At 39.2% G+C, this 18,171-nt stretch overlaps 1 protein-coding gene across 2 annotated transcripts in view; it reads right to left on the bottom strand.

Annotated features, from left to right (window-relative positions):
• Nucleotides 1-18,171, bottom strand: part of DNAI3 (dynein axonemal intermediate chain 3) — a 64,659-nt gene that overhangs the window by 31,012 nt on the left and 15,476 nt on the right. For both annotated transcript variants that reach the window (XM_045801878.2, XM_087866071.1), the window contains exons 8-14: nucleotides 16,576-16,692; nucleotides 11,409-11,599; nucleotides 10,270-10,394; nucleotides 8,295-8,384; nucleotides 6,187-6,273; nucleotides 5,007-5,135; nucleotides 1,341-1,414 (exon numbers count right to left, since the gene is read on the bottom strand). In XM_045801878.2, the coding sequence (XP_045657834.1) occupies nucleotides 1,341-1,414; nucleotides 5,007-5,135; nucleotides 6,187-6,273; nucleotides 8,295-8,384; nucleotides 10,270-10,394; nucleotides 11,409-11,599; nucleotides 16,576-16,692 (813 nt within the window). The remainder of the gene's footprint in view (nucleotides 1-1,340; nucleotides 1,415-5,006; nucleotides 5,136-6,186; nucleotides 6,274-8,294; nucleotides 8,385-10,269; nucleotides 10,395-11,408; nucleotides 11,600-16,575; nucleotides 16,693-18,171) is intronic.

The raw sequence follows: 18,171 nt of genomic DNA, 5'->3' as shown, positions 1-18,171 counted from the left end.
TAATTGTTTTGTTTTTTGGGGGAACTGCCCCTTCCCCATTCCATGTAGTCAGGTTGGAACTGTCACTCAAGGTGCCCTGCCATTCCCTCCTTGGCCAAAGGGGTGACTTTGTAATGTAACAGAAGTCAGGTTGGAACTGATTCATTCAGGTGGAAGGGGCTGGCCATTCATTCCTGCTACCCAAATCCCTGGGGTTATTTCTGAGGCCTGAGTCAGCTCTTTCTTTGATTCAGCAACTTTATTACTTACTACCTATAGTATAGGATATAGTTGTGTGGGGGTGGGTATGTATACATATATGTATTCTTTTTACAACATATTTGTATCTATAAAAATATTTTTTCAATCAGCAACAATCTATAATATTCTGCCCTGTTGTTAATATCAGGTTTAATTGTTACAAAAAGATTATTTAAGGAACAGAAGATAATTTTAGAAGTATCTAAGAAAAAATAATATATTGTATGAAAACATTTTCGGTAGTGTTTAAAATAAGACTGTGATATTGTGAATTATAAGATATATAAATCGGTTTTTCCTCCAGGATTCTAGCAGAGAGCTTCTAAAACCCTTGGAATTTCCTAGATGTAGAGTGTGGGAAAGATGCCTTTTGTTACGTTAATGAAGCGATATTGGAAAGCACCTAAGGATGGGTGACCAATGGAGCCAACCCTGCAATTAGGGAGTTGGAATTTTCAGTTCTACCCTGACCTCCAGGGAGTGGACAGGTGCTGGAGATTAAGTTCAGTCACCAATGACCAAAGATTTAATCAATCATACCTGAGTAATGAAGCCCCCTAAATCCCTAGGAGGACAAGGTTCAGAGAGCTTCCTGGTTGGTGAACACGTGGAAGTTCCGGGAGAGTGAGCACCAAGAGAGGGCATGGAAGCTCCTCACCCTTTCCCCGTGCCTTGCCCTCTGCATCTCTTCCATCTGGCTCCTCCTGAGTTACATCCTTTTATAATAAGCCAGTAACCTAGTAAGTAAAATGTTCCTCTGAGTTCTGTGAGCCCCTCTAGCAAATTAATCCAACCTGAGGAGGGACTCTTGGGAACCTCCAATCTACAGCCAGTCAGTCCGAACTACAGGTACTGACTTGGGTTTGTGACTGGCGTCTGAGGTGGTCGGCAGGGGAGTGGGTTGTGGTGGGGGGAGGTGTTCGAGAGAGCAGTCGTGTAGCACTGAACCTTACCTGTGAATCCTGGTGGATAGTGTCAGAATTGAGCTGTGAGATGCCCAGCTGGTGTCCAGAGTATTGCTTGGTAGAAGGGTGAGGAAAATTTTCCTCCCCACCCCCTCCAACTTTGAAATTGACCCAAGAACTATAACAAAGACATACCAATCAGCTGAACATGTGACAAGTTGACAGCATATTCCATTTCGATTCTCAAAGACAGCACCCTGTCTGTTGATCTGTTTTTTAAAAACACAAAAAGTTAAGTTCTGTGTACCTGGAGTAATGACTTTTCTCACAGTGTTTTACTCTTTTAATATTTTCTTCTTTGTTTTAATTTTTATTAAAAGAATATAACAATATCACAGAAATTTGGAGGATAAGTTTTAAAATAAAATGTAATTCTGCCATATGTTTTTCCAGTCTTTTTTCATAGAAACATTTTTGCATAGTTTTAGCTAGCATGCATAAAAATTTCTATCCTTAGATTTTTCAGTGGATGTAATTTGAATACTAACCTGTGTACTCATAAGTCAAATTTTTAACAGTTTTATAATATATAGATGGTGTATCACAATTATCCATTATAATTAGAAGTGTAGGCTCTTTTGTATTTTACTATTAATGGTGGAACAGAACATAGGAGTCTTTATGAGATTGTTAAGCAGATAAGGTCAGTAAAGAAGACCTTTAGTGTTACTTTGATTACCAACAGTCACCCAGCACAGGCAAGAGTCCAAGGAGGATTATGGCTCCTGAGGGTCCTAGAAGTCCCAAATTGGTAGCTTTTTTTTTTTTTTTTTTAGATTTTATTTATTTATTTGACAGAAAGAGACAGCCAGTGAGAGAGGGAACACAAGCAGGGGGAGTGGGAGAGGAAGAAGCAGGCTCCCAGCAGAGCAGGAAGCCCGATGCAGGGCTTGATCCCAGGACCCCAGGATCATGACCTGAGCCGAAGGCAGACGCTTAACCGACTGAACCACCCAGGCGCCCCCCAACTAGCTAGCTTTGAAAGAAGGAGAAAGTTTTTGTGGCAATCTATGAAGGTACCACTCTTGAATCAATTCCCTACCCCAATTCCCTACCTTCCTGGTAGGACTGGTGAGCAAGATAGTAATCAAAGGTAGGGGCTCCAGCAGCAAATAAACAGTGAAAAGTAGCAGGTGGGAGGAGGGCGATAGGTGCTGCATGCTAAAGCTGGTAGGTGTCCCAGGAGCTAAGACTCTGGAAATCTGGCCAAAGCCACACCAGCCTGAACGCTCTCTGGTTCCCAAATGCTGTGAACTTCTACTCAACTGATAAGCAATCCACAGTCCGAGTTGCCTCTCTACTGAGCCTTCCCTGCTGTATGAAGTGCAAGACCCCAGAAGTGAGCTTGCTCTGGGCTTTTATGTTTTAATGATTTAAACAACAACAACAACATAATAATATTAATAGACATTTGGAAAATAGGAGGTTTTCTTTTCTTTTCTTTTCTTTTCTTTTTATAACAAATCATTAAGGATTTTTTTTATCAGACATAAAGTGAATCCAAGGGAAAAAAGAAAAGTATAGAGTACAAAAATCAAGTGTTGTTTTTTTTCAGTATCAAAAAAAAAATTTTTTTATTATGTTCAGTTAGCCAACATATAGTACATCATTAGTTTTTGACTTAGTGTTCAACGATTCATCAGTTGTGTATAACACCCAGTGCTCATCACAACACTTGCCTTCCTTAATACCCATCACCTGGTTACCCCAACTCTCCCCACCCCCATCACTTTCCAAAACCCTCAGTTTGTTTCCCAGAGTCCAGAGTCTTTCATGGTTTGTCTCCCTCTCTGATTCCTTCCATTCAGTTTTCCCTCCCTTTCCCTGTGGTCCTCCTTGTTATTCCTTATGTTCCACATATGATAATATTCCATTGTATATATGAACCACATCTTCTTTATCCATTCATCTGCTGAAGGACATCTCAGCTCCTTCCACAGTTTGGCTATTGTAGACATTGCTACTATGAACATGGGGTGCATGTGCCCCTTCTTTTCAATACATCTGTATCCTTGCGGTAAATACCTAGTAGTGCAATTGCTAGGTTGTAGGGTAGCTCTATTTTTAACATCTTGAGGAACATCCATACTATTTTCCAGAGTGGCCGTACCAGCTTGCGTTCCCACCAACAGTGTAAGAGGGTTCCCCTTTCTCCACATCCTCTCCAACATTTGTTGTTTCCTGTCTTGTTGCCATTCTAACTGGTTTAAGGTGGTATCTCATTGTGGTTCCCTGATGGCTAGTGATGTTGAGCATCTTTTCATGTGTCTCTTAGCCATTCGTATGTCATCTTTGGAGAAGTGTCTGTTCATGTCTTCTGCCCAGAAAATAGGAGGTTTTAATATGAAATATAATTCTACCTATATTTTTTCCAGTATTTTTTCATGAATACATTTTGACATAATTTGTTAAGATGTGCTTGTAATGTTGTATCTTGAGGCACAAACTGGATTATTTCTTAATATGAGTTCCCAAAATTTGAATTACTGTTCAAAAAGTTGAAAATTTGGATGATTTAAGAACTAATTGTATTCCAAAAGTTGTATGTTGGAACCAGCAGTGTTAGAATTTACTGGTTTCACCACTGCATCCTTTCTAACACAGGGTATTATTATTTATTAAATTTTTATTTAAAAATTAAATGATCCAAAATAGTATATTATTGTTGCTTTATTATTAATGTCTTTGATATTAGAAAGCCTGAATGATTTTCATGTTTATCTACTAATTGTTTTTCAGTATATGTTTTATTTACTGGAAATCTTGTATTTACCATATTTTAGACCAATATTTTCCTCCATTTTGTTGTTTGCTCTTTGTTAATTTAGAAATTTACATGTGGATGTTTTGAATTTCTTTCAACATTAATTAGCTTAGAAACTATCTCCAATCCAGAAATATAACATTCAATGGTATTCTATTTTGGTTTTTATTATATTTTTCCTGTGATTTGTTATTTTTATTCAAATATATAATCATCTGAATTAATTTGTGTGTATGGTGTGAGCTGGGATGAAGTTGGAGCAGAGAGTTACCCTATATTAAACTTAGAGGTAACAGAAACTGTCTGGGCTATTTGTTTTGGTCCATTATAACTTTTAAAAGTATTGTTGCTTTGCATAACCCATTCGAATATGTTGAAATACCTTTTATAACTTTACTTTTTCATAATATTCTTTGATATTCTCAAGGTACACAGTCGACCCTTAGTGTCCTTGAGGTAAACATTTGGGGAGCTTTCCAGTTTCCAAATTCACTAACACCAGACTTAGTGAGTCAGGTACAGAACTACAAAGCCAAACTGCATTGCAGATGCTAAGCACTCAGCTGGACTCATCCACTGCATGACTAGTTTTCACCTACCAGCCTCACGGTGCATTCAACTCAAAATTGCCTTGACAAAATAACACATTACTATATGTCACAGATCTTCAGAGTTGCTTGCTTCAACTAGCTGAAATCATAAATTTTAAATCCACAAAGGCGGAGGGTATAAAATATTTGCACTCTATTTTTACATATCAAACTATTATCTTCTTCACTATTGTATTATATCATTGTTGACACCACCTACCTTTTTTTAGTGGTTTATAAGCCATTGAAGTTGAAACATTGGCCTTATTCTCATCCCCAAGTCAGATATTGGCCAGGCAACACTGACACAACTGTTTGATGCCCTGGTTCCTGGTTATTTTATGATTTAAATGTAAATGAATTGTTGACTTGAAACATGCTCTTTCAATAAAATCTTCCGAAATGTACAATCCAGCAGGAGAAAATTATGAAACCATTAAGACTCACCTCAAATGTGTCAGACAGCCAATGTATATCTGTAATTACTTTCTTATGACCATTTTCTATTGAGGAAACTGCACAATGTCTGATGTACGTTGCTTCTTTATTACTGTCTGGTTCAAGGAGAAACATAGGCTGGAAAAATGTCAAAAGAAAGTTATGTGATAATTTCAGAGAGCTATTGAGTGAATTCATACTTTACTCATTATTCCAGTTAGAATTAATAACTTGGGAGAAATACTAGTTCAAAGAAAAACATTGAAACTGTGTATAAATGTATCATGTATTTAGGTAATAAGATTATGTACTTTCCCTTCAATGTAGTCTAAGTTTTCATCTCTAAACTTAACAAGAATGATTGATCCACTTCCTAAAGAATCAATGAGATCCCATTTTTTTTTCTTTTTTTTTTAGAGAGACAGCTAGCAAGAGAGAGAACACAGGCAGGGGGAGTGGGAGAGGAAGAAGCCGGCTCCCAGCAGAGGAGCCTGATGTGGGGCTTGATCCCAGGACTCTGGGATCATGCCCTGAGCCGAAGGCAGACGCTTAACGACTGAGCCACCCAGGCGCCCCAATGAGATCCCATTTTTAAAGGAGTGTTTCCTGCATGCTCACTGTGTCTTGGTGAAGGCCCATTGGTGTTCAGGTTGAAGAACTGGGGATTGAGGTGTGCAATATGGTGGGTGAGTACTGTGTCAGGAGCTGAGGAACCTTTCCTCAACCCTCTTGGCAGCGTCCACAGCTTCACAAAATCATAGTATACGATTATCAGAAAGGATTGTAACCCCTTCATTCTACACATGAAAAAACTGATGCTTGCTGAGGTGAGAAGACATGTCCAAACTCACAGGACTACAGTCCAGAGCCTACATACATGACCCTTCTATCCCATGCTCTTTCCATGACATCACCTTATGCAAGTCACTCGGGCCCTTTATTTTATTTAAAAACAACAACAAAAATAACATCTTCAGGTAGGTCATGCGACTTGTTTTATTGATTTTTTAAAAATCAAGGGCCTACATAAAAGCAATTCAGAACATGTCCACAAACGGATGTGAAGGTGTGGGAAATAATACTCCCCCCACCCCTTGAGTCTTTGTGTAGCTTGGCAGTTCCGTTATGTCCTTTTTGATAAACCCCTGAACTGAAGAAATTTGCAAGTGAAAAGTTATAAAAAGCTAACCTTGAGCGTGACTTTTTTACTTCTACTACCGCCTGCCTTGATGTTTTCTATGCGATCTGCGTGCGCAGTGATATCCCACATGACAATCTAAAACAGAAATAAAGGTTATTACAACATATTTTCAGGAAATAGCTCATGGGGTCTTAAAGATTTTTTTAAAACCTATTGGTATTGGCATGCACTCTGATGAATCAATCACCTTGAAGGATAATCACATTTAGCCTACTAATAGCAAGTCAGCAATGTTTAGAGCTAACATGACAAAGAATGTTTTCTTCTCTATAAAAGTATTTTTAGCACTTTGATTTTTTTTTTAAAGATTTTATTTATTTATTTGACAGAGAGAGCGAGCCAGTGAGAGGGGGAACACCAGCAGGGGGAGTGGGAGAGGAAGAAGCAGGCTCACAGCGGAGGAGCCTGATGTGGGGCTCGATCCCATAACGCCAGGATCACGCCCTGAGCCGAAGGCAGACGCCCAACAACTGCACCACCCAGGTGCCCCAGCACTTTGATTTTTGTGCTTATGTTAATAAAGACTAGTCTTTTTTTTTTTTTTTTTTTTTAACTCCAGGATAAACAGTATGCAATTTCCTCTGCTTTGGGAAGAGTTCTTCCTCTGTCTTTGGGAATGTGCTGTGACTGTGGGGAGAGCTTTTTTGCCTTGCCTCCAGAAGTAGTACAAACAGTTGTCCAAAAAGTCTAGAAAATGGTGATTTTTACTTAATTGAATATTCTAGCCAACTCCAAGTTTGCCTATACATGAATGGTCATTTTTGGAAAAATGAGAATAAACTAGAATATGCAACACTAAATTAGATTAATTTTCAATGATTAGAAGTCATTTCAACACACAGAAATGTTAACAAAATGTCAGGATTACAGAATTGTGAGTGATTTTATGTTCATCATTTGCTTTTCTAAAATATTCTTTTTTAAAAAGCTTTTATTTATTTATTTAATTATTTATTTACATAATCTCTACAACCCAGCCTGGGACTTGAGCTCACAATCCTGAGATCAAGAGTCACTTGCTCTTTGACTGAACCAGCCAGGTACCTCTTTTCTAAAATATTCTTAAAGTTGTATCACCTTCATAATGAGTAACAGAAAGCATTCAGTATTTGCTGGGCTTGGAGGATAAGCTCTGGGTCATTATCATGACCACCAGTTATTGTTGAACAAAACTGAGGGGGAAAATTGTTTTTCTGGTTGTTTTGGTTCTGGATAGATGGTCGTGGATGCTGTAGACATTTATTTTTTTTTAAAGATGTATGCATTTATTTATTTAAGAGAGAAAGTGTGTGTGGGGAGGAGCAAGGGGGAGAGGGAGAGGATCTCAATCAGATTCCCGGCTGAGCGTGGAGCACGACGTGGGGCTCAGTCCCACTACCCTGAGATCATGACCTGAGCTGAAACCATGAGTCAGATGCTCAACTGACTGAGCCACCCAGGCATCTCCAATGTAGACACTTAAATTTTCAATCACAAGGAAGTTTTCCTAGCCACACATAAAAAGACCATTTACTGTTAATGGTCAAACTCACTGGGTCACAGTGAATTTAAATTCTGATGATAAAACAGCTTTAAGATTTTTGTTTCACTTTATTAGAAAAACACGCTATTGGAGGACAGGATCTAAATTTCATATAAATTAGATAACTTAAAAAAGAAAAGAAGAAAACAAATATGGTATCAAATTATATGTATATAAATTCAGTAATACATGTACCTTTTCCCAGTGAATTTCTGTTCAAGTTCTGGATCATCCCCTATCGACTACCCCTAGAGAAACGTCAGAAGAGGACTCTGGACCAAGAGGTATTAATGCTTGTGTTTTTTGTTCTTCTGTGGAATCTTGTGCAATTTGCAGCTCTAGTCCATGAATACAAACAGATTTGACTCAGTTTTGTTCACGTTAATACTAGATTACCCCGTGGACACCTCGAGTCCTGATGTCTAACACATCTGTATACCCCAGTTCTTGGCACACAATTGGCATACTTTCCTTCTGTCAAATTGAATCCTTAAGTTTAAGAAAAACTACCAATCAAAATATATTACAGAATGTTGTCTAAATTAATAAATGCTGGGAAAAAATCCATAATTACCTGTCCATTTATGCAGCCTCCAGCAATAATATTAGGATCACTTGGACAGAACTTGAAGCAAAAGATGTCATCTGGGCTCTCCAGCATTAACTAAAGTAAACCCCCCAAATTCAAGAGAGAATGAGAAAACCTATTAAGATCATAGGGAGAAAATAATATTAAGACAGTTAAAAGTTGAATTTTACAGCTGTCTATAAGAAACTTGGACATAGAGTCCATTCCCAGAATACCACCTGTGGATGGAGTGAACATTGAATTTGGTGAACATTGGCTATGTGGATGAGAGAGGTACGTTCTCAAGGGGCCCAGATTTCCCCTTCCTCCACCCTCCATGGGTCATTGCTGGGAGATGTTATAATTTTTTATAAACAAAAAGATTATGTTTAGTGTTTCTGAGAAGTGTGAAGGTACATTCTGTGAGGACAAGATACTTGTCTGTTTTGTTCCCTGCTCTCTAGCTAGCTCGGCAGAGAGTAGGCACTCAAAAAGAAAATATGTTGAATGAGAAAAGATAGAGGTATTGCCAGTGATAATATCTCAAATTTTAAAATAATACAGGACCCAGAAAGTGAACAAACTCAAGTACTGGAGGGTAAGAAGGAAGCTCTGCAAAGAATATACCAGTGTGAAGGAATGGGTATATTAATCATATTTGGCACCTGTTCTAATGTGTTAGCACCAAGCAAACTACATGCATGGTTACTGTTCTTCCTTAAACATTACCATCAAAAATATGGGCCCCAGAGGCCATTGGTTTGCCACCACTGAGCTAGAGTTTCAGACTAGTATTGGAGTGAATCATCTTTGTTTATTTGATACTCTGTGGCTTCTAGAGAAACTTCTACTTTTAAAATAAATTAAAAAAATATTCTCCTATAGTTTTGGTAGAACAAAGACAAAAGAAATCATTTATATTATTTCCTTAAGAAATTATTTGCTTGTGTTTTTAAAGCTATTCTTCAAAATAGAGGAGAGGGTCCTTTTTTCCTCTTCCTAATTTGTGTGAAAGTTCAGCCACACTTCCATGATGTTGACTGGAGAGTAATCCTAGTCCACTAGAAAAATATTAGAAAACCCCTACTTACCATTTTTTGTGGTAATTAGGCTGACAAGAAAGAACTAGAGATCTGTCATTTTAATTTCTAGGTCTATAGTAATTAAAGTACTAGAATATATTATAGTAAAACTGCCTCAATTCAGATGAATTAGGGAAGAAGGTCGAAGGGAAGGGTAAGGTTTTAATTAGGGAAAGCCTTAGTTATACAATACTTTATAGAAACAAAATATTATATTTAAGTACATTAAAAAAAACTTAATCTAACACTGTAAAGCACCCTTCCCCTAAGCAAAACTCCTTTTGAGCAAGTGATAGAAATAGAACCCTGTGGGGCAAACTCAGCCTTGTTTTATTTGAATTGTGTGTTTGGTTTGGTTTTAGTTGAACTACTTAAAAATTGGGAGATTTCACTAAAAAATTCAGATCTGGATTCTTTAAACCAAGTAAGACCACCTGGCAACAAGAGAGCTGAAGAGTAGTTTCTCCACAGATGGACAGTCCACTCTCCAGGGCCAAAGTCCCCACCCCTCCCTATTGTTTCCCACACAGGCATCTGTACGCATTACTGTCGCCTACTGGTGATCCTCAGAACTGAGGAAATTCATGTGAATTAAAATCCATTTGCATTTGAACAAATAGTATTTAAATACCCCCCCCCAAGAGTTTGCTTTTTGAAATTGGTTAAACAGTGCTCTTAAAATCATTTTTGAAAATAACGTGTTTGTTCAACAAATCTTTTTAATAAACTAAGTGTAAACTTCAGTTTTGCTCAAATCGATGACAAATTCTGAGTCGACTAAAGCCTACCTTTATAAGCACTTACTATGTTAAGTGGTTATAAAGTAGTTTGCGATTAAAACTGCTAAAGATAAATGTGAACATAGTATTTAGACTACGTGGACAACTCTCCTTAATTACCTGAGGATGTATGGGATCAGAGAAACTCCAGAAAAGAATCAGTGATGGTTGCAGCAATAATTTACCAGAAAAGTGGACTCTCTCTTCAAGGGAGAGTCGTACGGCCACGGACACAGCTATTAGGCCTGATTGAAACACAATTAGAGGTTAAAATCTGCAGCAACTATACATAGAGAAATGTTTTTAGGTTTTGCTTCTCAACATAGTCACTATTCATTTCCATTTTGACGAAACTTGAATAAATGTATTCAATAAAAGACCAAGAGTTCTAGAGTTCTACTGTGTAATACGGTAGCCAGTAGCCACATGTTGCTTATTTAGCACTTGAAAAGTGGTCTGTCCAGACTGAGATGTACTGTTAATATAAAATAAAGAGCGGACTTCAAAGATTTAGTACAGGGGAGCCTGAGTGGCTCAGTCATTAAGTGTCTGCCTTCGGCTCAGGTCATGATCCCAGGGTCCTGGGATCTAGCCCCGCATCGGACTCCCTGCTCTGCTGGGAGCCTTCTTCTCCCTCTTCCACTCTCTCTGCTTGTGTTCCCTCTCTCACTGTCTCTCTCTGTCAAATAAATAAAAATCTTTAAAAAAAAAGAAAAGATTTAATACAAATTGTGTATGTGAGAGAGAGAGAGAGAGAGAGAGAGAGAGAGAGAGAGAGAGAGAAGGGCCAGTGTGGGGGAGAGGAGGAGGAAAACAGAGGGAAAGAAACTTTTTCTCTTCGTTCCATCTGCATGTGGTTCCACCTGCACTGGGTCCTCCCCTCCCTTGGCTGCTGAGTGATTTCAGGGAGGTGCGTTTCCTCTCTTGTCCGGTAAGGGGGCGGGGCAGCGGGGGGGAATGGAGCTAGCCTTGGGAATCCCAACAGGTTGAGGCAAATCCAGATTCAGCACTGTACCGGCTGGGTGACCTGAGCCCGTCACCTCCCTGGCTTGAGCTCTGCTTCTGTCCTTGTAGAGACCACAGTGAGGTGCTGGGAGAACACAGGACCGCAGGGTGTCGAAAGTGCTCCAAAGGTGCACTTAGCAGCTGGGAGTGGTCTTATTGCAACTGAGAAAGTGAGCTAGTTTGGATTTTACTAGAAAAGCAACAGACTCTTTCTGGGCCATCACAAAAGAGAACCGCAGTCGTGTTCGTCTCACCATAGATGGTCGGATGCCAGGAGACGGAGGTAACCATCTTCTCTGTTAGGGTATGGAGGTCAGTGAAGGACTGGTACTCTTTCAGGTGGGTATCGGTTTTGTCTCCAAAAGTGCTTTCTTCTTCTGCCAGACACTTCCAGTCATCAATAAATGTGTTCATGATTTCATTTTGCTGCAGGGCGATTTCAACACTATTTTGTTAAAAAAAAAAAAAAGCAAACACAAGATGTTGGATTTTACTATTCAGTGATATGTCTTTCCACATCTCCTCCTACTTCATTTATATGGAAAGGAAAAAATGTTCTCAATTATATTTGGTAACTGGCGATTGCCCCCATGTGAAATAAATGACTTAAGAGAAAAAAACCGCATGGCTGTGAGCTACTGAGAACTTCTAGTGCCAGGAGGCTGTTAGCCGATGGCCTGGAGCACCTTCGTGATCTGCCTGGGCTTCCAGGCCAAGGCTGTGCTCTCCCAGGCCTGTGACCGAGCTGGCAGCTGCAGGGACACCGGGCCTGCCCCGCTCTGCCTCCTGCAGGACTCCTCTCACAGGCTGTCTTCCCGCTGGAGCTCCCTGCAGGGAAGTGCTTATGTCTTTAATTCTATTAATAAACCTGCAATGCATGATACAATCCCTACAATTAAGAATTATCCTGCTAAGAAGGCAATACTGCCCTTTCAAAAACAATCTGAGTGCTAGGCTTATCTCTTAGTACTTAGGGCCCTGACTTGACAGGCTCCTGTCCTAAAAGTTACTACAGGAGCTCTCAAGTTGGTGAGTACTCGAAGGTGCTGGAGGCTGGAATGTCTCCCCCAACCTCCTACCCCCAATCACTTGTCCTCTGCATCTCTTCCATTTGGCTGCTCCTGAGTTGTATCCTTTACAATGAACTGGTAATAGTCAGGAAAGTGCTTTCCTGAGTTAAATGAGTCATTCTGAAGAATTATCAAACTGATTTATAGCTGGTCAGTCCAAATCATAGCCCCCTGGGACTTGAGACTGGCGTCTGAAGTTGGGGCTGGTTTGTGAGACTAAGCCCCTTAACTTGTGGGGTCTGCACTTACTCCACATAGCATCTGAGAGAGAATTGGTGTTGGGAAAGAAAGGTATTTGGTGTTGAGGGGGGAAAAGAACCCTCATTTGGTGCCAGAATTGGTATTAGGAAGACTCTGAGAATCCCATTTTCCTGCTTCTTTACATGGTTAGTGACTTTACATATTCAATGAAACTGGTTGTTATAAATGATATGTTGTAGAGACCTGGATTCTCTTTTGTCCCTCTGGAAAGTAAAATTTGTTCTATAATGCAGTTAACTTGGCTGGACTCAAACTCCAAATTTTATCTCCTCTGTATAGAACGATAGCTGAGATCTCTGCTCAATTTTTCAGCTTCTAGATGCTGGTTGTTCAGGACTCCCCTAGAGTTTCCCCTAAAAATGAGTGCTTTAGTCTACAGCCTAGGATCTGATTAGATTTTTATGTAAATCTGGGGTCTTGGCTTATCTGGGGCTCCCTTCCTTCCATGACTTTCCCTTGACTGTTTGGTTATTCTGCCCCCACAGACCTGTAAGGCTGCAGTTTTCCGTCACCTGAGCCTCCTATGGATTAGGCAATCATTATAGAAAAACACTGCAGACTTGCTAATCTCGTCCTTCTCCCCTCCAGTTTCCGCTAACTTCTGGTCACTCTCCTGAGCCTTCAAGTAGTTGTGTGTGTATGTTTGTGTATAAATATTGTTTTTTAGATGTTATAACTGTTTTCTGTGAGTTTGACCAACTAATTCCACCATTACTCAGTCACTTGCTTATGATATGAAAATGAGGTACGTTCTTGAAAGCAGTACCATAAACAGACAAAAAACAAAACCGAAGAACAGGTACTGTAAGTTTCTGTCATGTTTATTGCCCCTGTATATGCTTTGGCCTGAAAGCTCAGCTCACTCATTCACAAGGCCTCTGGAGCTTTCCCACAATTAGGATGTCACTCAATGTTTTACCCTAATGATTAAGAGTCCAAATAGCTTGGTTTTTTAATAGGTGTGGTAAGCTGAAAGAGTAGTTCTTGATTATGAATTTCCTAAAACAATAAAAAAAAAACCCAAACCTCCTTTACTTAGACAATTAAATATAAACCCTAAATATTATAATAGATACTCCTAAGAATGTAATTAAACAGGGTGACCTTTAATACCTCTATTGTTAAGAATTACCACTACCATTCACTGTTTAAGTGGATACTCTTGGTTTAAATTCTTCTTGTACTTTATCTTCCAAACTAGGACCTAGCTACTTAAAGTGCACTGCATGGACCCCCAGCACCATCATGACCTGGAGTTTGCTAAAAATGCCTTCACAGACTCCACCTGAGCCTAGGGGAGTCAGAGTCTGCATGTTGACAAGGTCCCCAGGTGGTTCATATGCACGTTTAAACACCCGCGAGGGCTAGCTATGTTCACAGCCTGGAGCTGCAAGTAGAAGCATTTGTTAGCGTTTTCAAAATCTTGTTTTTTTCTGTTTCAGCCTAAATGAGAAAGAAATTCCCAAGAGACAAGCTAAAGCCAGGGCCTTTAATCTGATTTCCTGATTCTTCCCTCTCGGCCTGAACTGGGAACTAATTCACGAGGGAGAAGTGAAGACTGCACCTTTTCTCTGGTTTCCTGTTTCTTGATTTCCCTGCACTCCAGTTTCTGAGGGTGATGAAGTGGAAGCTGGCAAAACCGTTGTCTGAGTTAGAGCCTGTAAGTACTTTTTTTAAAGATTTTATTTGTTTATTATTTTAGAGAGAGAGATAGGATGTAAGAGCAGGGGAGGTAGGAGCAGAGGGAGATGGAGAGGGAGAGAGTCTCCAGCAGACTCGGAGCTGAGCATGGAGACTGACTTCGGGCTCCATCCCAGGATCCTGAGATCGTGACCTGAGCTGGACTCAAGAGTCAGACGCTTAACCAACTGAGCCACCCAGGCGCCCTGGTTAAGTATTTTTTTTTTAACCCCAAAACGAATGTTTCTTAGTTGCTTTGAGAATCCCTCGAAGTTCTCTCTTCTTTCTTTTCATTTCCTTCTTTTGCAAATACTGCTTTGTTTAGATTCTTTGTGGATAAAATTCTTTAAGAAAGAACTCATTTCTAAAAGGGCACTCTTTCCAGGTCAAAACCAGGCTTATATTAACTTTTAAAAAAATTGAATAAACCTTGAACAGTTTTAGAGTGGGAAACATGGCAGTGATATCTTCATGGGTTTATTTATTCTTGACGGGTGCTATTATAATTCCTGTACCAAATTTCCTCTTTTTCTTACAATTCTGTCTTCTTTTTCCCACTTCTCAGAGAGGGAATTATAAAGCTGTTTACTATTCCTCTCTCTGTAAGCATGGCAACTGAAAGGGAAGAATAAAAACCCAGGTCTAAAGATAATACACCATGTGGATAATTAAGAATTGGCCATAGGCCTTCTATGGCTTTGAAATGGATTGTACATACACTTCTCATTTTTAATATTCTTACCAGGAAAAATTTTAAGGACTAAATTTTGATATGGGGAAACAGAAACTGTAGGTTTTCTTGTTTCTTTCTCATTGTCCCATAGGAAAAGCTATAGCATGCTTCCTGTAAATGAGTGGCAACTAGTTAATGCACTCTGGTTTTTTGTTTTTGTTGCTTAGTTTTGTTGCTAAGCAGAAATGCATTTAATTTTGTCACCAAACAGACAAGAACATAAGGCTTGCTTCAAAGTCTGAAGTAAACTCACCTGCTTTTCATTTCGCCTAATCAACGAGCAGAGTCCACAAAACTGCAACCCTGTTTGTAAAACATTGAACCTCTGGCATTTCTGGAGGTTTCATGGGATTCTGCCTTGTAGTGTGTCCCCTACCCTTGCCATGAGATATATAGTTTTTCTGCATGTTTAATGTCTTCTCCAGAGACCAACTAATACTGAAGTCCTGTGAGGAGAGACTGTGTTTCTGCCTCTGGGTTTCTGGCTCTTTGTTAAAAGCCATTGCGTTCCCTCCGCTCTCCTTAGCTTTGGTTCCATAGTCATTCTGGCAGCTGACACAGAGAAATAGCAGGCCAGCTAGCTAAAGTGAGTGATGGGTCAGCAGGGGACAGCCTGTTGAACAGCTGTTAGTCATCAGGCATTGATGGAACATCGATCTTTCTTTGTTCCACGTTTTAATGAACTTCCCAAGAAGCCGGGACCCAGAGTAAACCTAACTTTCTCTCTCTCTCTCTCTCTCTCTCTCTCTCTCTCTCTCTCTATATATATATATATATATATATATATATATAGGAAGCATTTTATATAGTTTCATGCACTGTCTTTGCATCACAGGTGAATTTTTGAACCAGATTCCCCCCAGACATAGGTAACAACTTTTGAGAGTTGTTGGAATTTTCAGGATATTTAAAAGTCTCAAAGAATTAATGGTGTTTTCTTAAAAATTAAAAAAAAAAACTTAATATGGGCTCTGTATGACCTTGACCAACAAATTTTTAATTTTGGAAAGAAATAGAAACCAACCTACAAGGTACAACTGGCAAACCTGTCCACCACTAGCCCCACTTTTCTGAACGCTGATGTCGACTTGATGAGACCTTGTCCAGCTCTTCTCTGATTTAGAAACCCCAGGGTCCTAGTAACAGTGTGGGGCGGTGGGTTCTTGAAGACACCTCTCTCTCAGATTCGGTAAGAGTGGCAGCGACATAGGAATTAGGGGGAAGGGATAAGATGTACAAGGCACATCCGAATTAAAGTCGGTGATATTTACAAAGAACATCACGGTCACGCTCACCCTCCACATGCCCCTCATCCTCAGCTTTGTGATCACATACAAGTTATGAAACTAAGAAGGGGGTAGAGAGTGGAGAACAAAGACTTAAATAAAAGAACCATGGAAAATAGATGTTAACTTGCCATTAGGAAAACATCCTCACACACTCAACTGTATACATCTCCCAGGTGAACACTGGTATGCCCCTAGCTTGGGAGGTCTAGGACGTGGCCTGGCAATAGAAAGGAAAGACTGAGAGTGTGTCACATGCTCATACACATCTGATAACTCTTCGTACTCTCTACCTAGACACCATGGACCGAGTTGCTTTTTAAGACCTATCATTGTAGGTACACATATGCATTTTACGTTTTATTTCAAAAATTTAATATACAATTCTTACCTTATAGATGTGTTGTTAAGAAAGTCACTCAAAGATTTTGATTGTCCAAATGTCTCTTTTTCCTCCTCTGATAATTCTCTTGGATAATATTGTGTAATGGCATTTTTGGGATATGTCCTAATATATTAAAAGAAAATTGAATACCAAAAATTAGATCAAAGGAAAGTAAATACAGGTTGTGACAGGTCAAAGGTTTCTTTCTGTGGCAGTAATAAGATATTATTTTTTATTTAAATTCTATATATTGAATATTTTTCTTTATCCTAGATAATGGATATTGACTACCTTTTTGAAATCCTTTGAGTATTTATGTATTTGTTTCTAACATAATCAAGTTCTTATTTTTTAAAGTTTTTATTTAGATATTTTTAACTTACAGAAAAGTTGTAAGAAGGATCTAAGGAACTCTCATACACTCTTCACCCAGATTCATCCGTTATTAACATTTTGCCACATTTGTTCATCATTCTCTCTTCATTTCATTAAGTCAATGTTTCTTAACCAGTGCAATCCTACCCCACCCTGGGAAGTTTGGGCCATATCCAGAAACGTATTTGGTTGTCACAAATGGAATGTGCTACTGGCATATTGTGAGTAGAATCCAGGGATGCTGTTTAACACCCTACAATGCACAAGATAGCCTCCCACAAAAGAGAATTACCCAGCCCAAAATGTCAGTAGGGTTGAGATTGAGAAACTCTGCTCTAGATACACAAAACTAAAAACAATTTACGTTTCAGCAATGATGGCAACGTGATCTCTGGGAGAAGGCTTATTCCATCCTGTCTGCCCTCAGTGCTCACCTCCACCCTTGAACATATTCTGTTGCATTTGGCCATTGGCAGTCTCACCCACTAGACTGGGGGAGCTCCTTGATCTTAGGGTATGGGGCTATAGAAAGGTCATATGGCACAGTCATTAAGAGTGTGCACTCTGGTGACACACTGCCTGGTTTTGAAGCCTGATTTTATCACTAACAAGCTTTGTGACCCCAAGCTAATTATTTAACCTCTCTGTGTCTGTTTATGCATCTCTAAATGAAATTCTCAAAGTACCTGGCTCATAGAGTCATTGTAAATTGGATGCGTTAATACATGCCAACCTTTTAAAACAGTGCCTAGCACATTATAAGTGCTCAAAAAAATATTAGGTTGTATTTAATCTGTGCTGAACAAATGTCAGTAAAATGTCTCTGTGAGAGGCAAATACATTAAGTGAAGAGTAATGAAACAAGGAGTAAAGAGAATTTTATGTTTAATAAACAATTCATTCTTTTTCCCCTAGCTAGCTCAGTATCAGTAGCACAAAGCAGAGTGCTAGAAAGAAAGAATGTTGGTATTGGAACCAGAGAGACTTGGGTTCAAATCTTAGCTTCACCTCTTAATTCACTAATGTGTCCTCTGGGTAGGATGAAGTAAGAAATTGCATGGCACCAATGGGTTCATCCAAGAGACAACAAGACTAAGAGCCACTCTTATTTTTTCAGTGTGATTTGTTTTATTATTTCTCAGCAGATTTATTTGTGATTGCTTCAGATTTAAATTATGTTCTGAACATTGAGCTTTCATTTTTAACCTGGCTTTGCCTCAGTTTCTT

This window comes from Ursus americanus, chromosome 12 (genome assembly GCF_024610735.1).
Source record: "Ursus americanus isolate L20-20 chromosome 12, mUrsAme1.1.p, whole genome shotgun sequence".
Classification (NCBI taxonomy): Eukaryota; Metazoa; Chordata; class Mammalia; order Carnivora; family Ursidae; genus Ursus; species Ursus americanus.
Note: the sequence above shows the minus strand (reverse complement) of the source record. Positions and strands in the feature narration are given on the sequence as shown.